The sequence below is a fragment of the Sinocyclocheilus grahami genome, unplaced genomic scaffold (genome assembly GCF_001515645.1).
Source record: "Sinocyclocheilus grahami isolate Dianchi unplaced genomic scaffold, SAMN03320097.WGS_v1.1 scaffold345.1, whole genome shotgun sequence".
Classification (NCBI taxonomy): domain Eukaryota; kingdom Metazoa; phylum Chordata; class Actinopteri; order Cypriniformes; family Cyprinidae; genus Sinocyclocheilus; species Sinocyclocheilus grahami.
In genome coordinates this window covers 546,711-573,704 of record NW_015505524.1, presented here as the reverse complement: position 1 = coordinate 573,704, position 26,994 = coordinate 546,711, and the positions used below count along the sequence as shown (strand labels likewise).

The window sequence follows — 26,994 nt, the reverse complement described above, 5'->3', positions numbered from 1 at the left end:
TTTCTTTCTTTCTCCCACCCCCTCTCTTCAAGTCTGTTTTTACACTCCTCCGTAGCTCCTCATGTGTTTCTTCCACCCTCCCCTTCTCCTCACACTCCTCTGTCTCTCTCTCTCACACATTCTCTCTCCCTCTCCAGCACTCCCTCTCACTTCTCTCCTCAGAAATACTGTCTGTGGAGCACCTCTTCTGTTTGCAGCAGTGAATAAGGCACCATGCCGGGACTGAGGGACCAGACGGCACTTTCAGTTCTCTGTCTGTCCCTGCTGGTTCGCTTCTGGACTGTAAACGGACTGACAGACCACAGCAGCTCAGAGATCAGCCACACAGCCTCAGAGCAACATGTGGAGAACAGAAGCGCAACAACTGGAGCAGGTATAAATGACAAAATAGCTGTTGCCTGTCTTGTTCTTTTTAACTCTGTTGTATAAAAATGTACTTGCACCTGTGCTTGGAGAAGCCACGTTTAGGAAGCCAACTTATTGAGGAAGAAAAACGCTGCTGAATGCCTATACAAATTAATATTTAGCTGACATGGTGTGACGAATTGAGAGGCTGAAAAACTAGTGACAGACTTTCATCATTGTGTTTCAAAAGAATGTTATGGCTTCATTATGCTTGCAACTCACATTCGTTCTGGCTATATTTTGGTATGTAATGACAGCTTTTCACAGTCCAATCAGTTCCTAGTGGATAAGCATTGTCAGGTTGATAATAACTTGTAATGATCCCTGAAAGCTTCAATAATATCTGTCTACTGGGTTTTAATTAGGTAAAAGGGGTCATTGGGACCCCTAATGTAAGAAACTATAAAATCAGTCTCAAGAGACCATAAGGGTTACCAAGGACAAATTTTCTGTGATTTGGAACAAAAGCACTTATAACTTAATATGCAGCTTTCCAGCAGCACACTGCATTTATGTTGACAGGTTATATCTTCCACATAGTTTACAGCACGTTTTAAGTGGTACTTTACCAAAGACAGGGATTCTTCTTGAAGGACGCTTGAAGGAGTTTTTCCAGTTACATGTGTAAAGCTCTTGTTGACAGTGGCAGATGCATACTCAATACTTGCACCTGTGCTTGGAGAAGCCAAGTCTAAGAAGCCAACTCACTGAGGAAGAAAACCGCTGCAGAACGCAAGTACAAATGAATATTTAGCTGACACAATGTGACGAATGGAGAAGCTGAAAAACTAGTGCTGTAGAAGTTGAAGACAGACTTTCATCCTTGAGTTTCAAAAGAACGTCATAGGTTCATAATGCTTGCAACTTGGATTAAGGAGTTAATTTAAGAGTTAATAGCAGCGCTGTGGCTGAGGTTTGGAAAATATGGTTGCTGGCAGGCTTTTGGTATTCAATAACACAGCATTTTTCCTTAAGAAGCTTTCCCTTCTTAAATGCAGGGAAGCAGACTCACTCTGACAAACTGGACAGATCAGTAAAATTACAAAAAGTAATGGGAAAAACAGAGGAACCATCCCAACATGGTTGAATTACCCTGTGGAACCCAATAGGAATGTATGTATTTACTATACATGTCTTAGACTGAAATATCTTTAATGTTATTGGTCATTCCCTAAGTAGTGAGCAGCATTTCACAAGATTGTCATAAAGGTTTCTGCCTTGGTGGGAGAGTAAGAGACTTTTGGTTCCTTTTTAGGACTTAGAGTCAACATGAAATCACTATTGACCTTATTCATTTAATATATGCTCCTGGTCTTATTGCGAAGGATTCATTAATGCATGTTATTCCAAAGAAGAAAAGTTTCTGCAATCTTTAATTAAAATGTAATAACTTGCTCTTCCTCTGAGATGACTTTGCTTTTTGCTGATGTCACTAAGGCCTCACAGGCTATTGGCTGTCATTAACCAATAGCTATGTAAGCATTATTTTGTCAAGCTCACATTCGTTCTGGCTTTGTTCTGCTATGTAATTCCAATTTTTCACAATCCAATAAAATCCAAGTTGGCAAAATCTTGTTGAATTTAGTTTTATTTAAAAATACGTCAAATGAGTTTTGAATGGGGTTTCACGTTGATTTTAAGACCCTTGGCTACTTGGCTCAGTTTTGGCCCAGCTGTGGCTCTTGATTCTGAAGATGCTCTAGACTTCAAACACACCTGTGCTCCAGCCCAGGCTTTGCTCCTATCTGTTAGCCCAGATGAGTTAGTACTCCTAGGCTGTCAGACTGAAAGGTGTCAGATGTTTGATACTTTGCCCATCTGTAAAATCTGATCTTGGAACTGACCTTCTGAAGTTGTAAAAGCAAACCACTTGGAAGGTAGAATTTTTTGGAAATTTCTCAACAGTGTGAAAACAGTTTCACCATTATGCATGGAAAGAAACCAGTGCACATGCTCTGGTGTTCATGTGGACAATGAGTTTGACTGACTGTGTTCCTGCTTTTCTTCCCATCATTTTTTGTCCTCTCTGGCAATAAAAAATGCAAAAAGGTCAAATAAATCTCCTGTTTTGAAACCCCCTTCACCGTTTCGAGCCAGTGTTTACTGACAGATAAGTAAACTTTTGCCAGATTACTCCTGAGGACTGGCGTTGTGGTCAAGCTCCGTGTGAGTAATGACTTCACAGCAACAGGCAAGGATGTTGCTTAAAACTTTCCCAGCAGGGATGAAAGTGCCCTTTGGAGACAGGACAGGATGAGTTTCAAGAGCCAGAGCGTCTGTGTCAACATATGAGGCTATGAACTCTAAATGGGACAGTCTGTGTGCATATTAGAGTGCAGCTTCAATTAAATATGAGTTGACAATGTGGAAATGAAGAGCCAAAAATAATTTATGTTTCTCTAGATCTTCTGCAAGTGAAGATAATCCCACTCTATGCAAAGATTCATGTTGGACAACACAAACGATTGTTATGCAAAGGTGAGAAGCCAGTTTAACCATAAAATAATAGTTCTGTTATCACTTACTCAGCCTCATGTTGTTCCAAACCCATTTGACTTTCTTCCATGGACAACAAAAGGTGAATTTTTGGAGAACATCCTGGCTACTCTTTCCAATATATTCAAACTGAAAGGGATTGGATTGGAACTAGCCAATAAAGCTCTGAATTGGACAACAAAAGTCAAATATGTTACAATGCCACATTTGAGACTAAATTTCATTGACATTAATGGCACCATACAGTATTTAATTTGAGTGCATGAGGGACATTTTAATTGAATGAAAATATAAATTTCAGTCTGTTCTTCATGCAAAGCTGTCAAATGACTTGGAATATAGTGCAAACGTATTTTGAAAAGAACGGGAAATTCATCCAAAAACTCTCCTTTTGTTTCCATGGAAGAAAGAAAGTCATAGGAGTTTGGCACGGCATGAGAATGAATAATAATAAAAAACATTAGGCAGTGGTTGGATATGCACTTGTTGTTGAACTAGCTCAGATGCTAATTCAGTTCAATATTTTTTCTCTGTTCTTTCTTAGTTGATGGGGGTGCAGAGGAGATCGCCTGGTTTTCTCCTAATGGTGAGAAGATTCTAACAAAACGTGACAATCTCGAGGTGCGCAGTCATGGCAATTCCTTGTCCTCTCTCATTGTTCTCAATGCCAATTTAAACAATGCTGGGATATACAAATGTGTGGCCAGAAATTGGGACACAGAATCACAAGCTACGGCCAAGCTGTACATCCTTTGTAAGTATTTACTACTATTAATATTATCATCACAAATATTATGACAAGAAATTAAGTCCAGTCTGCATTTTTATGATCAATTTTAAGCGTGTTTTGTCAGCAACTATTAAAATACTGAACCATTAACTTTTTTTATCCAAAGTGACTAACAATGCAACAAGCGGTTCATCATTATGAGGCAATAATACGAGAAGTGCTAGCAATGCAAAGCTTCAAACATTGCCCAAAATAGTACAAACTAGAAGAAGTATGGATATAAGAATAGCAAGAAAGCATATATTTAGTGTTTCAAATATGAATGGGTTAAAATGTGTTTACACTTAAATGTACTGCAAGTGATTGACATTTTGCTAACTTTGCTAACAAAGTTTTTGATGGATGTTCAGATATTAGGGACATTTATGCATTGTTTACAATTATAATAATAAAAAGTATAATCTAACTGTATAGAAGTAGAATAGAGTCAAACAGAGTTTAAAATTGACTGTGTGAAACATTTTCCTCAAAGATTTTTATTATTGTGTGTGCTAAGTCATTGTAATATTTCTTGTATTATTTAGAGAACTTTTTTCTCGTTTCAAAATCTGGAGCAGAAGTAACTAGATGGGCTGTTTGAATCATGCTTGAATTAGTGAGTTGTCCAGAACAATGTGTTGGAAGTTTGGAGGGAATTATCAAACTTGTAGCCAGACATCCTGGTAGACACTGATACATTCCTTTCTCTTTGTACGTTCCTGTTACAAGCATCCAAAAAGCATGGGTTGACTGAGGGAGCCAGTGTTGCAGTGGAGAAAACTAGGCTTTTAAGAAAGCCAGAATTGGTTGTTTCTTGGTATGGTTTCCCGAAACTTCTTGCATTTGATGAAGCAGCTCAAATCAATTAAGCCTGGCAGGATTTTGGTCATGACAGATTCAAACAAAACAGCTTTCTTTCAGCTGTGAAATATGTCTACACTCTTTAGAATCACTCTTAAAAAGGGGGTTTCTTCAATGATTTCCTCTTCAGATTATTCACATTGAGAAAAAAAATAACGATTATTTTAGGAACTGTTTTTCAGAGGTTCTTAAGGAAACCTAAAAACCCCAACATTCATTTTTAACATGAGAGAGGTTTAACTCACAGTAAAAACTGAAAGAAAGCTTAAACTAGCGGGGAAAAGTACTTCCAAATAAGACTTGCAATATACTTGGAGAATGTTTTAACTTAATCAATTTATGTAGAGTCAATAAAAGTGAACTGAATTATATATATATATATATACACACAATAGTTCTGTCTGGTCCTCGAATCTGATTGGCTGAGAGCCTTTTCCAGGAGTGCGATATTCAAGTGATATCGGAACTTCAACTGTTTCACCGTTTGTATCACTTCGTTTGTGGTATTGCTCACAGCGAGTTTCATAGTACGCCCAAATCTCCGAAAAATGTTGAAGCTAATTTTTACATTCTTGCCTAAAACACTGTTAAAACTACATTCCATTACACAAAAAATAGTATTATTTACAAAATTATAGTGGATTTGGACAAACATGAAATATTATGAAATAAACGTGAAACAAATGTGAAATTCGTGGCGATACTGGGTGAATATCTCATGGGTGGAAAGACCTCAGCCAAGGACATAGTGTGTATGTATATGTACAGTGGGTACAGAAAGTATTCAGACCCCCTTAAATTTTTCACTCTTTGTTATATTGCAGCCATTTGATAAAATCATTTAAGTAAAAAATTTTTCCTCATTAATGTACACACAGCATCCCATATTGACAGAAAAACACAGAATTGTTGACATTTTTGCAGATTTATTAAAAAAGAAAAACTGAAATATCACATGGTCCTAAGTATTCAGACCCTTTGCTGTGACACTCATATATTTAACTCAGGTGCTGTCCATTTCTTCTGATCATCCTTGAGATGGTTCTACACCTTCATTTGAGTCCAGCTGTGTTTGATTATATACATACATACATACATACATACATACATACACATACACATACATACATACATACATACATGCATACCCTGGAATCTAACCAATAGGATTAGCTTGCTGTTTTTGGAAAGTGACAGTTTTGTTTCCAATACGCATCAGACAGTTTGAGACCTTAAAGTAACCTTCAGTGAACTAGATGTGTAGTTATAATTTATGATTGAGGGATAAACTACAGTTTTCTCACTTGTCCAAAATTCAAGAGGGTTACTTTAGCTAAGTTGTGTTTTTTTCATTCCCTTTCATTTTCTCTGTTATTTAAGCAAAGAGAATGCGTCGAGAAACTGAGAGGGAAGGAAGAGGAAAACGACAGAAAGAGCCCAAGGCCACCAAGAAGCCCAAAGCTCCCAAGCCCACCAAGAAACCCAAGGGTGAGAAGAAGAAGAACAAAGGAGAGAAGGGTGGGAAGAAGAAAGGCAAGAAGAACAGGGAGGAGACCACCACGATCACCACCACCACCACCACTGTGGCTCCCACAACCACTGTGCCCATTGAGTATGAAGAGGAGTTTTATGGCCCTGAAACGGACCAGTACTGGGATGAAGGTTAGAAATCCTGTGTATTTTTGGTGCAGATTGGAGCAGAACAGTGACCGCCTTGGTTCTCTATAAGTGATTTTCCCACTTGTTTTCTCCATGGGGATTTCAAAACATTCTTCATATAGACTCCGCAACCAAACCAACCAGTTCAGAGATGAATCATAGCATTGCACACTCTGATTTGAAGTAAAACGTTATATGAATATCAAATTACATTGTTTTACAAATGAATTAACTCGCATACAATAGAAAATTGATTATATAAGTTTGTCACAATTTATGTTTGTATGGTAACAGCAGCTTCTCTAATTGGTGGATCTCTCTTCAGGAATTAGGGGGAGTGTAGTTCTTCACCTGGAATTCCGCTATTCAGCCATTGAAAAAAAAGAAATGAAGTGAATTGTAGCTTCTGCTGAAGCATTTTTAAACAACCTTGGAGAACATGCCGTGCCTGGAATAAGATCAAGATTTTGTTTTGTTTTACGTGATCTGGAATATGACTCATTAGAATCGACTAGCACTCACAAAGACTGTTTGGTATCCACAGAATTTCCTGCAGAGACAACAACAGCGGCAAAGCCTACAAACCCCCCGATTGAGAAAACCACAGAATTTCCAACAGACTTTCCTCCTGACACAGACGAGTATTCCCCACCTTACCCTGACTCATGTAAACAGAACATCACTCATGCCTGTGTAAATAAACACCACTTTTGTTCATCAGGATTAACATTTCCTTTAATTTACTGTCAGACGATGACTATTGGAAGGTGGATGAACCCACACCTACAACCTCAGTGATCGCTGGCCGTCCACCTGATGATGATGTTGATTACTGGGATGCCAGATGTGAGTCTTCCGATAATTAAAGTTAGTTAGCAACGGTCACAAATGACTGATTGTTCAGCTAACAAACCTTTTTTGGCAACAGATGAGGTGGCAGAAAACATGCCTTTCCCTGATGGCAAAGAGATCAGCTCTACTGACAATGACTGGCATTACACTACCACAGGTAAACTGACCATTCCTTCTAAACGCTGTGCCCTATTCAAAATAAAATGAGAATAAATTATGATTTATTAAATGTTCTTGTGCTACTTCTTTGTTTCACTATTATTGTAGACTGCTGCTACTTACTAAGTTTTAAAATGACATTGTTCTCATTATGTAATTGTGATTAGTTCTAAAACGTTAAAACAGACACAAAAAAAGTCGGTTTAACAGTCAGTTGGGCTAATAGGTTTCTGCTGTCTCAGAGTTGTTTTATTGCTATATTTTACATTACAAAAGAGTGAATTTAACCACCCTGTAAATCTGTGTGTGAACCAAATAAAACTGTTACCACAATATACACCCATCTCATGAAAGATCTTGTTTTTACACCATTTAAAATCCACAATGTCTAGTGTGGTTCTTACAAAAGACAGCGGACCAGCAGCGACAGACATTTAGCAAACATTTTATGAGTCATTAAAGTTTTTCTACTGTACTGTGAGTAAAACTCCCAAATTTAACCTGCCTTTCTTTTCTTTTCTGTCACAGAGGAGCCCACCGTCCCTCCATTTGAAAACAGCTGGTATGAAGAATATGAATATGGACATGGTACATACAGCTTTGATACTCTATTTTGAAAAGAAACAAACATACAGTGAGACGGCATGAGAGCTGATGGCCTCGCTCTCGTCTTAATGAGAGTACAGACAACGTGACCTGTCATTTCTGCACTCAAATAAACTCTTTCAGAGACGCAGAGGTGCCACTTGATGTCAAGCTGAACATTTTAAGTCATGTTGACATTAGATGAAAATTATAAATGGAAATATTTTCCAACCAGAAAACTAGTTGTCTTGCAGTATATCTCCTCCCCAACTAAATTTTATTTAAAAAAGAAAAGAAAAACAGTAACACTTTACAATATGGTTGTTAATATTAGTCAATGAAAAATACTAATAAAGCATCAACTAATCTTAGTTCATGTTAATTTTAACGTTTACTAATGCATTATTAAAATCAAAAGTTGTATTTGTTAATATTATTTAATGGATTTGAGCTAATATGAACTAACAATGAATAGTTGTACTATTAACTAACGTTAGCAAAGATCAATAAATATTGTAACTAATGTATTGCGCATTCTTAATTAATGTTAGTTGATGAATTAACTAATGTTAATTTATGATACCTTACTGTAAAAAAAAAAGTGCATGTATAAAACGCTTTTTACTTCTGTTACCAAGTTTTAAGAGGTAAGATGATATGTGGTGCATGGAGCACTTATCTTAGATAAATACAATTTTATTTGGTAACAAAACTATGTCCTGGAGTAAAAACGAATAATTTTAACGTTTACTAATGCATTATTAAAATCAAAAGTTGTATTTGTAATATTATTTAATGGATTTGAGCTAATATGAACTAACAATGAATAGTTGTACTATTAACTAACGTTAGCAAAGATCAATAAATATTGTAACTAATGTATTGCGCATTCTTAATTAATGTTAGTTGATGAATTAACTAATGTTAATTTATGATACCTTACTGTAAAAAAAAAGTGCATGTATAAAACGCTTTTTACTTCTGTTACCAAGTTTTAAGAGGTAAGATGATATGTGGTGCATGGAGCACTTATCTTAGATAAATACAATTTTATTTGGTAACAAAACTATGTCCTGGAGTAAAAACGATAAATGTCACCGGTTTCTGATTATGCAGGCAGAGCCTGTTTTTATTAGGGTATAAAATGGAAATCTGGTAAAAGCCTAAAGGACAAATGTGTCAGGAACCATTTTGATTTGATTATCGGATTCAATTTTTATCTAATCCACTTTAGTTGCACATATGACTTCCAGATAGAATTGTCTTAGATATTTTGAGTTTAGTATTTTGTTTGTCCTATTTTGCTTTAATGAATAAAATATGTACGTTTTGTTTCCAAAACCAAAACTTTGTTAAAAACTGATTAGTGACCTAAAAGCTCGGAATATGGATTATTTCTCATGCATTGTCATATGTAACTTTGTTTTAATTTTTAAAATTCAGTGATCTCAGACTTGAGAAACCATCTGTACTTAGTGTGTGACACTGAACTATTATTTAATGTGTTCAATTACACCCTTCGTTTCGGTTTTGTCAACAGAAAAGAAACTGGAAGAGGAGACGGAAAGAGAGAGAGAAAGAGAAAGAAAAGAGCAAGAGGCAAAAGGTACAGTGTTTTTACCCTCATATACTGAAAGTTGTCAGCTAATAAGAGTACTGTTGTACTGAACATGTAGACACTAAACTGCAGGTACTCACAGCCGTGCTGATGTTCAGAACAACAGCACAATTTAGAGGACCATAACTACTATTCAGTCTACCACAACAATAGTGTAGTAATGTATTAATTCCAGTAAGTGTATTAGACTATCATTGGTTTCAATCAGATACTAGGACATACAATTCACAAGCAAGATCATGAACTTTCTTTTGTTCTTTTATATTAATTCATTCCTTTTGTTTGGTTTGTCTTGAGCTGAACTGAAAAAAATACCTTACTGATGAAAAACATTAATGTGCATGGGCAACAGTCCTCAACAGGACTCTCTGCAATACAAACTATTTAAATAACACTGTTAGCATGAAAATCCCCTCTGTTTTGTCTTCCAGCTGCCCCACAATCTGCTTACACTTGATTATAGACTTTGTGGGAAATTACTGAATGACAAGCATTCATTAACAACAGAGAACGGACCCTGTTCCCATGAGCTCTGTTTTGGTTCCTAACAGACTGAACAATATCCTTTGCACTGACCTAAGGCAGTGGAGCAGGAATTAGGACAATTTTGATATGCAGGATATTGTAGAACAGGACATAACAACCAAAATTAGAAAGCAAGCTGAGAAAGAGATGAAGAAAGTTCCAGGTTCAACAAAAGTTAAGCTCCATCAACAGCATCTGTGGCATTACCACCAAAAATAAGCATGTGTCATTCCTAAATTTGTAAAAATGGGTCAAAAGAAAGGAAATTATAGTGATACTGTGAAATGTTTTTTTTTCCCTAAAAAATGATGTATGGCTAATACAGTACACCGAAATTGCTTTAGTATAGTAAGTGTTCATATTTAAACATTACTAATAATTTTAAAGTTATTCTTACATTTTTATTCTTACATTTACTAAAAATAAATAATAATTTTACCACAAAACGACATGTGAACCACGACCTGAAGTTTGACAATTTTAGAATGACACTAAAAGGGCTTGCTACTTGCTTAAAAAGTTAACGCTAACTTGTTTAAAGAACATTATCTTTGATTTGCGAATATATGGTCAAGATGTTAACTGGAAAACCATTATGTTACAATGACTGGTCTTTGAACATTTTAAGAACAATAATCTTCAGATTTACATGGCACAGACCTTTATTTCATCCTTCCATCTCTGGATTGTAAAGATAAATGTAAATGGAGCTCCAGAACATTCCAGAGGATTGTGAACGGTCTATAATGTTTGCCAAAAGCATAGCAGGATATTTGGTGTCAAATTCATGTGTGTATGTTTCTCTTCAAATTGCTCACCTGGTTGTTTGTGAAAGGTAAGTGTTATTTTTTCACTTTTCGCTCTTCAATGTAAAAAAAAAAGCAAGTCAGTGGCTGCCCATCTTTGAGAAAAAAAAGCATATCAAGGAACACAAAATTAATGCCCATGGTTCCTGATGATAAATTGAGGTCTTATGAAGTGAAATGATCGGTCTGTGCAAGAAACTGAACCTTATTTACAACATTATTACCTGTAATACAGAGACAAACAGTCTACTGCAGAGTGATGTCCTGTTTAAGAATGAATCATTCATTTGAACTTAGCAGGATATTTGGTGTCAAATTCATGTGTGTATGTTTCTCTTCAAATTGCTCACCTGGTTGTTTGTGAAAGGTAAGTGTTATTTTTTCACTTTTCGCTCTTCAATGTAAAAAAAAAAGCAAGTCAGTGGCTGCCCATCTTTGAGAAAAAAAAGCATATCAAGGAACACAAAATTAATGCCCATGGTTCCTGATGATAAATTGAGGTCTTATGAAGTGAAATGATCGGTCTGTGCAAGAAACTGAACCTTATTTACAACATTATTACCTGTAATACAGAGACAAAAACAGTCTACTGCAGAGTGATGTCCTGTTTAAGAATGAATCATTCATTTGAACCGGTTCTTTTTAGTGAGTTGAATGAACCATCTGAAACAGTTTGTGGTTCGAGCAGTACAGATCTACAAATTACTCAATCAAAACTCACTTTCATACAGGCCTGACAATCACGCTGACTAGAAACAAGACAAAATGCTGGAGTATATGGAGTCCCGTGATACTGGTTTTTGCCAACTCATTCAGGTTTATTTTGGGGTGAACTATCCCTTTAATTACCAGGAAGTTAAGAGATTAATCTTTATATTTCATGCTAATGAATCCATATCAATCAGTGGTGAACTTTGTGCTTTCTCCAATAATTTGTCTCCTCAGAAAGAGAAGAGAGGAGGCATGAGGAAGAGGAGGAGAGAGAACCCAGGATTTACAGACCTCCGCCACGCGTGTACAGAGAGCCTAAAAGTGAGTGGTGGGGACTCGGTTTAGGCATGTAGCCAGATGGGATCCATCACTTAATAGATAACATAGAGCAATACATACACTCAGAGCAAAATGACTGTGAAAAAATAAATAAAACACTAACATGCAACAAACTTATACAAGAGCACTCAAGTGATGTAATACTGAAGCTCTCCCAGCTCTCAGTTCTAGCCGCAGATCTTACCAAACAAATATGTTCCTTAAAGCAAAACCTCGGCGTTCAGTTCAGTGTCTTGTTTTTAGTGTCTTAGATATTACTGCTAATTAATGCTAACATAATTAATGCTAACAAACGTAACTGAAATAGTGATATCTTGATGAAGCCTTCATTAGATTCAAGTGAATATGAGACCTTAAAACATTTTGTAAGACTTTAGCTGTTTTTAAGTCATTACAGATACTGAATCCTGCCAAATCCTGCTCCAATTCCACAGCTGGTTCTTTTCAAAGGAAATTCCAAATGTCCGCCCTGCTCAAGAAACACATGCATGGATGTAGTCCTTCATCTTAAGGCGCATTACTCTGAATTAAGACAAGTGGCAGAACAAATTGTTTTGAAGTTATAAGTTAAGTTAAATATAAGTTGTAAGTTATGGTTGTAAGTTATGAGTTAAATATATGTTAAGTTCCATTATAGTTGTTGTTTCGTTACATCTTGATGACACAAGAATTTGTGCATAGTCTGTCTATATTGTTTCCATCATCTTGATGACACAAGAATTTGTGCATAGTCTGTCTATATTGTTTCCATCATCTTGATGACACAAGAATTTGTGCATAGTCTGTCTATATTGTTTCCATTTACCTTGCTAGTTAAAACTAATATAAATATATATGTACCTGTATATATTTATACATTACCATACACATTGGTGGCAGTTTTAAAATAAATAAAAAGTAATAATATATAAAAATATAATGATAAAAAGAACATTAAGCAAAAAGTATAAATAAAAAGATGTAAATTGAAATAATGTGGTGCCTTCAGAAAGTGTAGCACGGTGCTTAGTGAGAAAGCACAGATAAACTGATTTCAGTCTGTACTTCAACATATTGTGTGAACATGTTGTCCATATTAATTTTGTTCTCTGGTTTGCGATGTGTATCAGTTTGTCCTCCTCTGGGTATGGAGTCTCACCGCATAGAGAATGACCAGCTGCTGACTTCCTCTGTTTATCAACATCGCTATGGCTCACACAGAGCTCGTCTCAATATTCAGGTACGAACATATGCAGATAGTCACTCTGAAAATTAATTACTGGCAACTGAACTAAATGTGATGTGGTGTTTTACTGGTTCGTCTCACAGGCGTCTGGGGATGAAGATGATATGAATGGTGGGTCATGGTGTGCTAACTCTGAAGAGAAAGTCCACTGGATTGAACTGGACGCTCGCACACTAACAGAGTTCACTGGCGTTATCACTCAGGGTCGAGATGACCCCTTAGAGTAAGACAGACATTAGAAACCTTGGAGCCCTCGCACAGTAGACTACCTAAAGTCTACATCTACAGTCCTTGTAATTTTGTTTTGTTGTTTCAGGAGCGATTATGTGTCTTCTTACTATGTGGCGTTTAGTAATGACAGCAGAGAGTGGACTGTCCTTCATGATGGATATGCTGAATGGGTAGGTTACCATTATTTTCCTCTTCTTCTTTTGGTTGCCAAATCTTTCTGTGGTGCTTAAAAAGAGTTCACCCAAAAATGAAAATTCTGTCATCATTTACTCACCCTCAAGTTGTTCCAAAACTGTATGTTTCTTTCAGCTGAACACAAAAGAAGATATTTTGAAGAATGTACTGTAGGCAACCAGACAGTTACCTACAGTAAATTCTTACCTACATCAACAATGGTTTCTTTTTTTTGTTTCCCTTCTTTTTGCTCTCAGTTATTCTTTGGTAACTCCGATAAAAACACACCAGTGTTGTCTCAGTTTATGGAGCCGGTAGTGGCACGTTATATACGCATCTTGCCACAGAGCTGGAATGGCACCATGTGTATGAGGATGGAGGTTTTGGGCTGCCCAGTACCAGGTGAGAGACTCTTTAATGGTCTTTATATTTGTTTGTTTGTGCATTGTGTGCTGATAAAGTATTTCCTATTACTGATATTCCTGTCTGGATCCACATTGTTTAAATACCTGTTTATCAATAGTTTAGGGATATTACTCAATATTTTGCATTTGCTCTTTACTCAGATCCTTTAAGCCAGTACCATAGTCAGAATGAAGTGACGCATCGAGATGACTTGGACTACACCCATCACAACTACCTCGACATGGAGAAGGTGAAGGGAGAGTGCCAATGTCTGGAGTCTTAAAAGTTCATGAATGGAAAAAAGATATAAGAAATACACTAGCGTTTACAGTTAAGAAAATTGTGGCTGGCTGCTAGGGATTTCTAAGCCACAAGATTTGAGGTGTCACTGATATTTGTAGCACAAACCATTTGGGATGAGTGAATTTCAACAAACCGCTAAATGTGTGCTAATCGCTTCCAAATGTGACTTTTCTTATTGGCACAGCTCATGAAATCCATCTCTGATGAGTGTCCCAACATCACCAGATTGTACAGTTTGGGCAAGAGCTTTAAAGGTCTGGAAATTTATGCCATGGAGATTACTGATAATCCTGGGATGCATGAAACAGGTGAGAAACATCAGAGTAAATATAGAAGACACAGTATTATTATTCCAGTATGGTTACAGGTACTGAAACAAGCAATATAATTATGTTCATTATCCATTTCATGAGCATACCATCTTTCCTCAGGAGAGCCAGAGTTCAGGTACACAGCAGGTTATCATGGTAATGAGGCTTTGGGACGAGAGCTTCTTCTGATGCTTATGCAGTACCTGTGTAGAGAGTACAAAGATGGCAACCCTCGAGTCCGCCACCTTGTGGATGAGACACGAATTCATCTGGTGCCATCAGTTAATCCTGATGGTCATATGAAAGCTTTTGAAAAGGTGCGTTATAATGTATACAAAGGTTAAAAGTTAAATATGTGATGTTACTAGGTGGCCAGAAATTGCTAAAATAATGACTGCTTTCAAACTGATTTCCCAAAAATCTTGGATATCTAATATTAGTATTTAGTAATATTAAACTAATGCAGAAAAAGCTAAAGTTACAATGTTAGTCAATTCACCAGTTGAGCTAGTAAACAAGTACATGTTTGGTAAAGAAGTATGTCCTCACCAAATAGCTTATTACAGATAGCCCTGTTCCAAACTCAGCCACTGACTGAGCCAGAATTTGACATGCTGGACTGCTAAAATTAACAGAGCAATGTTTTTGAAGTGGCACATTTATTTCTTTAGGAATTCAACCATCATGGCTTATAGTCTTGCATAAAATCGTATAATTTTACATATTAGCTGTTAACTTCACTTTACCAGTAGTGTATCGTGCTAGCAATGCCAAGGTCATTCGCTAGTTAAGTGATTTATCAACTGAACAGGTTTAACTGATCAATAATAGATAAATTAGGATAAAACAGTCTACCAAATGTGCAAATAGAAATGGTGTTGTGACACTTTAATGTCATTAAAGTAATGTAAGCAATGTCACTTTGTTTCACAGGGCTCTGAGTTGGGCAGCTGGACATTAGGGCACTGGACTGAAGATGGCCATGACATATTCCAGAATTTTCCAGACTTAAATAACATTCTTTGGGATGCAGAAGATAAGGGCATGGTGCCCAAATTAATATCAAATCACCATGTACCCATCCCTGAGGGTATTCTGTCAAGCAATGGCTCAGTAAGTAAGGAAATAATGCTGTGTTATGTACAGTACATTTAATGGATCAACGCACCACTCACATACTCTTGTCTTGAATGCCTTGAACTTGGCCAATCAGATTATAGGACAGAAACCAACTGTTGTATAATATTCTTTATGTTCTACCTTTCAGGTTGCAGTGGAGACTCTTGCCCTTATCTCCTGGATGGAGAGCCATCCATTTGTGCTTGGTGCCAACCTGCAGGGTGGCGAGAGACTGGTGACATACCCCTTTGACATGCGCCGGCTCACCAAGGAGTCTGAGGAGATGGAGAAAAAACTAAACTCTAGAGCAAACAGACGTAAGCGACAGTATGAGGAAGAGGAAGAAGAAGAACCCAACCCTTACCTTCACACTGGATACCATCAGGAGAGCTACAGTGGCCCTCATGAAAACCATGCATATCATCAAGAGAACTATGGGTACCATCAAGAAAGTTATGGGTATCACCATCAAAACCAAGGATATCATGAGGAGAGCCAAGGATATCATGAGGAGAGCCAAGGATATCATGACGAGAGCCAAGGATATCATGACGAGAGCCAAGGGTACCATGATGAGAACCAAAGGTACCATCATGAGGGTCACTCTGAAGGATACCATGAGGGTTATCATCAAGAAGGATACTCAGAGGGGTACAGGGAGGGATATGGAGAAGGTGAACCAGAAGAGGAGATCAGAGTGATTGAGGACCAATCTATGTTCCGCTGGTTGGCCATATCTTATGCCTCTACTCACCGCACTATGACTCAAACCTATCAGGGAGGATGCCATACTGATGACCCAACAGGTGGGATGGGAATTGTCAACTGTGCCAAGTGGAAGCCCATTCCAGGAAGTGAGCATTAGGGATTTGTGTTGCACAATCATGTGATTGACCATTAAGTGGATGATTTAGAAGAGGAGTGTCCAATCCTGCTCCTGTGGGCCACCTTCCTGCAAAGATTAGCTTCCCCAGTCCTGCCAAATATCAGCTTCCCCAGTCCTGCCTGGAAGTTTCTATCCAGTTGTTAAGTCTGATGTTATGAGTTACGTTTCCAGGTCCAAAGGCTTTTTCTAATACCAGAAGCAAACAACAAACAGTGCTAATCTACACCACACTGAATTCTCATTCAGCCAGACAGACATGAATCTTTTCTGAATCAATAAAATATTGGTGTCCTTGACACTGTGAGTCTGGAGACTGCAGTATACACTGTGAATATCTTAGTAGCTTAGCGTAAAGGTGTACTATAAATGAATAGTGTTACTAACTGTCTGTTGAGAGACAGTATTCCAAACTGAAATGGAATAGAGGCTTGGAACCAGAAACCGTATTATCGAGAGGTCGATACACCACAACAAATGGATTAATCCGGAAGACCTTGATTAGCTTTCAGCTCAGGTTCGGGTGTATTTAATTAGGGTTGAAGCTACACTCTGCAGGAAGGTAGTCCTCCAAAAGCAGAATTGGACACCCTTGATCTAGAACAGTGGTTCTCAACCCTGTCCTGGAGTACCCCCAGCCCTGCACATTTTGTATGTCTCCCTCATCTATCACACCTGATTCAACTCATCAGCTCATTAGTGGAGACTGCTAGACCTGGAGTGGGTGTGTCAGATATAGGGAGACATACAAAATGTGCAGTGCTGGGGGTACTTCATGGAGAGGTTTGAGAACCACTGATCTAGAAGGATCTGTAGGATCAATTTGAATCTACACTGACACCCTAGAGACTCATTTTCTTTTTAATACCTATTCCTGTCCCTTTGTCTCTTGTAGGTATGAATGACTTCAGCTACCTTCACACTAACTGTTTTGAGCTGTCCATTTTCCTGGGCTGTGATAAGTTCCCTCATCAGAGTGAACTTTTAAGAGAGTGGGAGCATAACAAAGAGGCCCTGCTGACCTTCATGGCTCAGGTGAGCTACTGATATCAGTCGCAAGTGTTTAGAAAATCCCTTGTAGGTAAGACTTTAAGAACCCTGCACCAGTGTTGTAGTACTTGAATCTGGACAAAACCAGACTCGGACTCAAGTCCAAAACCATATTTTCTATGACTATTCGAGGCAAGATAATTCGAAAAAAGTCAAAAGTCAAAGTCATTGCCGAGTCCAAATGCTCCTAAAAATTTGGAATCGAGCTTGAGATTGACTTCAGTCTTGACTACAACACTGCCCTGCACAACCTTACGTTAACCATGGTCCTTTTCCCAGGTGCATCGGGGCATTAAGGGAGTTGTGAGGGATAAGGAGGGCAACCCTATTTCCAATGCCACCTTGTCTGTGGAGGGAGTCAACCATGACATTAGGACAGGTGAGATATTTTCTGTAGTTCTGAAAATTGTCCTGTTTTTAGGGTACTGAACAGTTTCAAAAAAGACTTCTACTCTTAGGTGAATCTGGAGATTACTGGCGACTTCTAAATCCCGGTGAGTACCGTGTAACAGCCCGAGCAGAAGGCTACTCCCCCTTCACCCGTCTATGTGTGGTAGGGTTCGACCCAGGCGCTACCTTGTGCAACTTTGACCTCAACAAATCTAACTGGGACCGCATCAAACAGATCATGGCTCTACATGGCAATAGACCCATCCGATTGCTGAGCAGTGGCAACAGGGGTAGTGGACAACGCTATACATACAGCACTAACCAAATCCCAAATTCTAAATTCAGTAACCAAATTCTTAACGGTAATGGTGGGGACAATAGAAGGGCTCGTCTTCGTCGATTACGGCTAATGAGAATCCGCCGCCTAAGGCAACAGAGGCTTCTAGCCAGCAAAACAACAACACCACCTACCACAACCATGATGACCACAACTACAGTTCCACTTACCATAGAGAGTACAACTCCCTGGTATGACTCTTGGCCACTTGGGGAAATTTTTGAAGAGAACACAACCCCACCAGAAGAGATTAAGTTGACCGATGCACTGGACTACAACTACAATTACAAGATAGATGATTATTAAGAGCAAACTACAGATCAAAGTTTTGCTCCAGAGATTGATTGTTTTGGACTAGTATAGGTCATTGTTGCCATGCTTTTGCGCCTTGGTTTGATTGGATCTGGAAGAGATATGAGCAAAGAGGAGTCACATGTAGAATCAAAGAATTCTGGCAACACTAAATAAGCTTTGCACAGTTTTGAAGTAATTACAGAAGATTTTTATTCCAGAATATAAATTTTCAAATTTACCTTGATTATTAACACTTCTTTTTCTGGTTGCAAAGCTGGTTGGAGGCATCACTTAATGGTTTGCAAAGACTTAGAAGTAGTAAGAATAATCATGCTGTGTATTCATGGCTAAACATCTGTACTATACTACCAAAATGTAACATAAAAACTTCTCATATGACCATCATGCCCACTGAGGGGAAATGAGAATGTTTTAATGCAAGAGAAGTGGTTGTATTACCATTTCTACCTTTCTCTCACATAAACAGTCAGTGTTTGTTGAAGGCAAGTGTACAAGGGAGATTTTCCCTCAAAGTTCCACCATGTTTAATGGTCTGTTCTAAAAGATGGTTTCTTTCCAGTAAATAAAGTCTTTTCATATTCACTCTGTTGTCGTTTTATCTGCATTACAGCGTCAAGTGCACATCAAGTCACTACCTTCATACTCTGTCATATTTAACAGTACACATTAGGGGTGACTAACACTTTACAATAAGGTTCAATTTGATGACATTAGAGCATGATGCTCATGATAGCTACGAACAACAGTTTTAAAAATGCAAGTACATGTTAACAATGTATAGAAATTAGCACTGAACAAGAATACATGCTGTACAAGCAGGGTAGGTTGGGGGATATAATGCCATTGATAAAGACAGTTAATTGCGGATTTCTCTGGATTTAATCATTGTTGGAAATTTGGAATGATGTAAGTACAACTCAACAAAATATATAAAACTGTTCTAGTGGTTTTTGGATGTTTTAATGCAAAAAATCTTACATGTTGTACCTTTAATGCAGGTCTTGACGTAAGACTCATGAGCCAATTACAAACGTTAATCACTTGGGTTTGACCATAGACTGTTGACCCAGCGGGCCATGAGGTCGGAACGAAATGTAGCCTCTGTAAATAGATCCACTCAACTAATAACAACTTCAGTATGCTAGAGGCATTTCCCCTTTCTTCAATGCTCGGTTTTAGTGTCTTCATACTTACCTGTAAGTTCTTTCTTTTTATTTGATTTAATTTTAGAAATGGGAAAGGAGAGGTACAAGAGTGTTTATATTTCACTAGATGTTGTATTTAGTTGTTTGGTATTCTATCTTAAACTGTTGCAATCTTCCATTGTTGTTTTGGTTGATCTGGTGAACAAGCACATGAAGACTCCGATCTCTATTATGTGAGAAAAACAAACAACGCATTTTCGCTCACAAGGCGTCAGATTACTGCGGCATATATTGAGTTGCACAAGCAAGTTCTTATACTTAAACTGGAACGTGAAGTGCACACTGTAGGCAGAATTTCGCTAGTATGTCTTAATACGTATTCGCATGCTTTACTTTCGCTAAACCAATGGCCTTCAAATCCGTGCGCTGAAGCGAAAGGCAGATTTACATGCGTGTGTGTATGCAAGCATGTATATACTTGTTTTCACTATACTTGTGAGGTCCAAATGACCTCACATTGTGAAATACCTTGGAACGGCTCGTTCTAACACGCCCCCACATGTCTACGTACTAGTATAGGTCATTGTTGCCATGCTTTTGCGCCTTGGTTTGATTGGATCTGGAAGAGATATGAGCAAAGAGGAGTCACATGTAGAATCAAAGAATTCTGGCAACACTAAATAAGCTTTGCACAGTTTTGAAGTAATTACAGAAGATTTTTATTCCAGAATATAAATTTTCAAATTTACCTTGATTATTAACACTTCTTTTTCTGGTTGCAAAGCTGGTTGGAGGCATCACTTAATGGTTTGCAAAGACTTAGAAGTAGTAAGAATAATCATGCTGTGTATTCATGGCTAAACATCTGTACTATACTACCAAAATGTAACATAAAAACTTCTCATATGACCATCATGCCCACTGAGGGGAAATGAGAATGTTTTAATGCAAGAGAAGTGGTTGTATTACCATTTCTACCTTTCTCTCACATAAACAGTCAGTGTTTGTTGAAGGCAAGTGTACAAGGGAGATTTTCCCTCAAAGTTCCACCATGTTTAATGGTCTGTTCTAAAAGATGGTTTCTTTCCAGTAAATAAAGTCTTTTCATATTCACTCTGTTGTCGTTTTATCTGCATTACAGCGTCAAGTGCACATCAAGTCACTACCTTCATACTCTGTCATATTTAACAGTACACATTAGGGGTGACTAACACTTTACAATAAGGTTCAATTTGATGACATTAGAGCATGATGCTCATGATAGCTACGAACAACAGTTTTAAAAATGCAAGTACATGTTAACAATGTATAGAAATTAGCACTGAACAAGAATACATGCTGTACAAGCAGGGTAGGTTGGGGGATATAATGCCATTGATAAAGACAGTTAATTGCGGATTTCTCTGGATTTAATCATTGTTGGAAATTTGGAATGATGTAAGTACAACTCAACAAAATATATAAAACTGTTCTAGTGGTTTTTGGATGTTTTAATGCAAAAAATCTTACATGTTGTACCTTTAATGCAGGTCTTGACGTAAGACTCATGAGCCAATTACAAACGTTAATCACTTGGGTTTGACCATAGACTGTTGACCCAGCGGGCCATGAGGTCGGAACGAAATGTAGCCTCTGTAAATAGATCCACTCAACTAATAACAACTTCAGTATGCTAGAGGCATTTCCCCTTTCTTCAATGCTCGGTTTTAGTGTCTTCATACTTACCTGTAAGTTCTTTCTTTTTATTTGATTTAATTTTAGAAATGGGAAAGGAGAGGTACAAGAGTGTTTATATTTCACTAGATGTTGTATTTAGTTGTTTGGTATTCTATCTTAAACTGTTGCAATCTTCCATTGTTGTTTTGGTTGATCTGGTGAACAAGCACATGAAGACTCCGATCTCTATTATGTGAGAAAAACAAACAACGCATTTTCGCTCACAAGGCGTCAGATTACTGCGGCATATATTGAGTTGCACAAGCAAGTTCTTATACTTAAACTGGAACGTGAAGTGCACACTGTAGGCAGAATTTCGCTAGTATGTCTTAATACGTATTCGCATGCTTTACTTTCGCTAAACCAATGGCCTTCAAATCCGTGCGCTGAAGCGAAAGGCAGATTTACATGCGTGTGTGTATGCAAGCATGTATATACTTGTTTTCACTATACTTGTGAGGTCCAAATGACCTCACATTGTGAAATACCTTGGAACGGCTCGTTCTAACACGCCCCCACATGTCTACGTCACAATGTGGGAAGATTTGCATAACGCCGCCCTAATATTCACGCGAAAAAGAAGGCGTGACTTTTATTCGCGCTGTAGTATTGTTGTTGCCGCCGCTGCCATGTTGTGGAGATGCTGTGTATTTCGTTGTGAAAGCGAAACTACTTTGTTTGGCCTTCCAAAAGAGGACTATATCCACTTCATCATGCCTAAAGCTGATCCATGCTGGTTGCTGAGGAAATACATCAACTTCACGCTGTGGATCGCCGGATCGGCTTTCACCGTGGACGAAGCGGAGTCCAGCCCGGGGTCGTCACATGTGGTTGCCGCAAGTCCGACGGACGCTCCTTCGTCGAATCCGCCGGCCGCGCCGTTCTCAAGCCCGCCCACCTCTGCTCACTCGAGCCCTCCGGCCGTTCCTCCCTCAAGCTCTCCGGCCGTTCCTCACTCTAACCCGCCGTGTGAAACTACTTTGTTTGGTCTTCCAAAAGAGGACACGACTAGAAATCAGTGGTTAAGTTGTATTTACAAATCAGATGTGTGCAGCACATTTTATGGAGGACTGTTTCCTGATCCTGGAAGAGTAGACTACAGTGCCGGCTGTTCTGACTCACAGACTGTAAGTACGTTTACATATTTAAAGGATTTGCCACTGATTATTCAAACACGAGTTTTGAGCAGTGTAGAGTAGCGCTTGTTGTTTGTCATTTCTCCGATCACAAATGCAGACATGGTTTTATGTTTACGCGGCGCGATGCAACGCAACGAAAAAAAGACAGTATAAGTTATTATAATTCGTAATTATGTCCCCACTGGATGCAACGAATGCCTCGTTTATAATGGGTTTTAATGTTTTTGTCTCGTCGCTCCGGCCGGGACAGGGCATCACAGTATGGTAAGGGCGTAACATTTCAGTCACACGCTTGAGGTATTCGGCCAATCACAATGCACTGGATAGCTGGCCAATCAGAGCACACCTCGCTTTCCAGACTGATGAGCTTTGTAAAAATCGACGCGTTTCAGAAAGGCGGGGCATAGAGGAGAAACAATAATGTACAGTATGTGGAAAATAATGTGTTTTTTGAACCTTAAACCACATAAACGCATTTCATTACACTAAATACACCAAATAATGTTATTTTTAGCAACATCATGTGGCCCCTTTAAATTGTCATGAGTTAACTCAATACATATGTGCTGAAGGCATACAAACACACCATCAGTTCTGCTTAAAATTTGTTGACTTTTGCTCACCTTGTTACTAATGACAAATGAAACCGGAATCTTATCTTTTCAGAGACTGTAATTACATGTGATGTGTTTGTTTAGTGTCTCAGTTGTGGGAAGATGTTGTATTGTCACACAATTATTTATTTGTTGTATATTGTATGCAAAGAAGTGTGTGATGTAATGATGCTTTTCTTTTATTCAGACTCTGGGGTGATCCATGTGCAGTCAGCAAACTGTGGCCGCACACGCAGCAAAATTTGCAGCATTGGACGACCCCAAAGTGAAACATCTAATGTTCAGTGTTCAATAGATGTCCCTGCGGTGTCTAAACAGTAGCAATCTTTTTCTTTCAAACTTCAGGCTGAAGAATTATTAAAATTGAGTCCTTACTCTGTGGCATTGCACTGATCAGCCCACAACATTAAAACCACCTGCATGATGTCCAGTGTTGGGCTAGTTACTCAAAGAATGTAATATGTTACTCATTACTAGTTACTCATTTAAAAAGTAATATTGTTACTTTACGTATTACTGTCTGGCAACAGTAATTAGTTACACTACTAGTTACATTACTTTTTCTTCACGCCCCACAGAAGTTGTAACTGTGTTGAACTAAATTTTCCACATAAAATTCTAGTGGTTGTTAGTGACATTCAAGTAGAAGTGTTGTATTAATCTCATTAGTAAAGTAGAGCCACAACTTGCACAACATTGTTCAGATCATCTTTTTTCCTGACAAAATCAATATAATGCAATATTTCTATCTGCTGAATGTAAGCTTTTCCATATTCCAACCTTGCCTGCAGCACTGGGGACATCATATGCATGTGCGAGTCAAGAAAATTATGAAAATTAATTATTTGTTATTATTTAATAAATTATTTCATATTTAATAAATTATTTGATTGTTGGATTTTAAATTAGCGTGATTGAGGCATCAAAAGTAACTAAACTGTTTTATGGATGGTAACTGTAATATGAAATCTTATTAGTACGGTAATTAGTTACTGCAAAAAGTATTATTATTACAGTAACTAAGTTACTAGTTACTGCCCAACACTGACGATGACATATAGCAAGGTCCCCCTTGTGCTGCTAAAACATCTGATGCGTTGAGGCACGAACTCCACAAGATACTTTTAACTGCTCATTTTTCCTGCTGCCAACACATGAAATTCAAGAATGGACTGCTCACTTGCTTCCTAATATATCATGTCACGTTAAAGATGCACAAAGATGCATTTAAAAATATGCAAGTTACTTTTTAATGGAATGTAATCATTGTTTACATACTGGATGCTTTGCAGTTGTTACACATGTTAAATTTGTAACTTTGTAAATTTGAACTGACTGGCTGTGTTTACACTGAGTTTATTAAATTGACACCATTGCTGCATCTGAATATGCCTACTTCCATACTATAAAGCAGGTGAAAAACGGTACATGGAAAAGAGTATGTCCAAATTTATAGTATTCAAAAAACAAAAAAAACACCGGTAGGTGAAAAGTACCCAGATGACCTACTACTTATGTGATTCTAAAGTGTGCATCTGATGGTGCCACAGGATAGGAGTGAATGGTAGTGATGTGACACAACTGATGCTGCAGGTCATGTGACAGTAACATGACAGATGTATTCAGATGAATAAATGTATACTACAATTTAAGGGGGTCTGAATACTTTCCGTACCCACTGTATAATACATATATATAATACACTGTAACATCATTAAGTAATATCGTACGACTAGACACAATGCGTTTTCAGGCACAGCTCATATTTTTACTTTGGGCATCTTTCCTACTGTAGTTGTTGGAAACAACTAAGCTGTTCAAAAAATGAAGTATGGTCACTTTGACTGTTGTTGGTTATGTTGACTCATGTTTCCAAACATCCAGTTAGGACTGTCTTTATCCACAGATGTGATGGACTGAGAGAGTGTGAGATAAACACTCGAGGACTGGAACCAGATCCATGTTTTGGCACCTACAAGTACTACACTACCAACCACATTTGCATCCCAGCAGGTTTATTTCTTTTTCTCTCTCTCTTCCATTTCCTGTTCATTAAAATGTCCTTTTCTGTGCAAGTCTGTAACAACCGCCTTCTTCCAGAAACAAGTGTGACTCGTCAGGATGGATACAGTTACTTGAAATGTGGTGAGCAATTTGACTTTAACTTTGTTTCAATAGATTAGATCACAAATGCATAAATGCTATTCTTTTATCTCCATGTAGAAGACAGTAGGATTCAGATAAATACTGCAAACTATGGACGTACAGATAAAATCATCTGCTCTGAAGGACGTCCATCCAGTGCGCTCCAAAACACCAACTGCTATTCACCCAATGCACTGGCTCCTGTGTCCAAAAGGTAGATGGATGCTGTATGTAATTTCTGCTGTACCTCATTGTCTTTAATAATGACTAATGTAAACCTCTGTTTTTTTTACATAAAGCTGCAATGGTCTGGAAAGTTGTGAGGTGTTTGTGACACATACAGTCTTTACTGATCCCTGCGTTGGCATATACAAGTACCTCGCGATCTCTTATCCATGAGTGTCTGTTAACCTCCCTACTTCCTATTCATTTCTGTGTTAAGTGTTTAGAACAGGGGTGTCCAAACTCTGTCCTGGAGGGCCGGTGTCCTGCAGAGTTTAACGCCAACTTGCCTCAGCACACCTGCCTAGAAGTTTCTAGTATGCCTAGTAAGACCTTGATTAGCTGGTTCAGGTGTGTTTAATTGGGGTTGGAGCTGAATTCTGCAGGACAGTAGCCCTTCAGGAGCATGATTGGACACCCCTGGTTTAGAGGAATTAAAATGCCAGCCTTATTTATGAGAGAACATCTGAGTTCAGAGTTACTTGTCTCCTGTTTACCAGCAGCTCACAAACCAGTCAAGACCAGACATGCTTTTCAAAGGCGTTATCATAGTACACCTAAGCCTGTTTTATTTGAAAGATTGTGGTGTTCACTTTACTAAACTGCTCTTGCATCCTCTGTGTTCTGTAGGTTCAAGTGTGATCTGCGAACATGCAAATAATACCCTGATGTGTGGTGTGTATTATGCTACATGAGCGCTGCTTATTTCTCTTTGAGAAAGTAGTATTATTGTTTATAGCAAAATTGCTAAATTTGAGCCGACTGCCACAAATCATAATGTATCACTACTTGTTTTTTCATCCAAGAAATTTAACATTTTATTACTAAAGCTGAATGTTATTTTTTTTTTTAGATCAAGGGACTGTCATACGCATTCACAGCGCTAACTACTGCCGAACTGACAGCAGCACGTGCTGTACTGGACGACCTGCTTCTCAGCTTGCCAAAACTGACTGCTACGCCTCAAACTCCCAGGCAATGGCTACTTATGTGTGAGTGTGCAAGCAACATTTTTTTTTACACTTTTCACATGTATTCAACATCTTAGCTGATTTTTCTGGATTTTCAGCTCCTAAATGCCCAAAATTCTTCTAAACACAGTAAAAACCGACCCCCACCACCCTCCAGACTAAGTCAGTTAAGTTTATGTGTGGTTGGGTTTTTATTAATTTTTTTACTTTTTATTTTACCAGAAAATCTCATTGAGATTAAAATCTTTTACAATTTGCTTATTTAATTTTTGCTGGTGCAAAGGAAAAAATAGCTGCTCCCTAGTCACCTCCAATGGCGTCTTCTCAGCTCCATGTACTAACACATTCAAGTATCTGTACGTCTCTTACAGCTGCATACATAACTGTAAGTGTTACTGTGTACAGTGAAATTGCTCACTTTTCTCTTTTATGGTTATTCGGGTTACTCCTGCATCAGGCTAGATTGACACTCTTCATGGTGGCTTTCTCTTCATGGAGGCTGATGTTGTGGATT

At 38.1% G+C, this 26,994-nt stretch overlaps 1 protein-coding gene and 1 pseudogene across 3 annotated transcripts; both read left to right on the top strand.

The window, feature by feature from the left end:
* The first annotated feature begins 24 nt into the window (after positions 1-24).
* aebp1b (AE binding protein 1b) lies at positions 25-20,786 on the top strand. 3 transcript variants are annotated; one of them, XR_001604460.1, is made up of 24 exons: positions 25-373; positions 2,809-2,883; positions 3,446-3,655; positions 5,912-6,193; positions 6,735-6,857; positions 6,941-7,036; positions 7,119-7,199; positions 7,730-7,789; positions 9,327-9,392; positions 11,681-11,767; positions 12,895-13,004; positions 13,094-13,233; positions 13,327-13,411; positions 13,673-13,817; positions 13,982-14,070; positions 14,308-14,431; positions 14,555-14,751; positions 15,368-15,547; positions 15,702-16,053; positions 16,096-16,407; positions 17,332-17,471; positions 17,766-17,865; positions 17,945-18,576; positions 20,253-20,786. XR_001604460.1 is itself a non-coding variant. In XM_016228909.1 (22 exons), exons 1-22 carry the CDS (start codon positions 214-216, stop codon positions 18,517-18,519), a joined length of 3,831 nt encoding a protein of 1,276 aa, XP_016084395.1. In that variant the 5' UTR covers positions 25-213; the 3' UTR covers positions 18,520-19,110. The 3 variants fall into 3 exon arrangements, 1 of the variants encoding a protein (XP_016084395.1); XR_001604459.1 differs by having other exon boundaries at positions 15,702-16,407; XM_016228909.1 differs by lacking the exon at positions 20,253-20,786 and having other exon boundaries at positions 15,702-16,407; positions 17,945-19,110.
* Positions 20,787-21,008: 222 nt separating this feature from the next.
* On the top strand, positions 21,009-26,934 carry LOC107548249 (L-rhamnose-binding lectin CSL2-like; annotated as a pseudogene).
* The last annotated feature ends 60 nt before the right edge of the window (positions 26,935-26,994 follow it).

Bases quoted from the DNA above. Each gene is read 5' to 3' on its own strand.
- aebp1b (XM_016228909.1), top strand. From the start codon at position 214: ATGCCGGGACTGAGGGACCAGACGGCACTTTCAGTTCTCTGTCTGTCC. The intron at 7,790-9,326 runs GTACATACAGCT...TTTTGTCAACAG, and splicing joins AGAATATGAATATGGACATG to AAAAGAAACTGGAAGAGGAG. The intron at 11,768-12,894 runs GTGAGTGGTGGG...GATGTGTATCAG, and splicing joins CGTGTACAGAGAGCCTAAAA to TTTGTCCTCCTCTGGGTATG.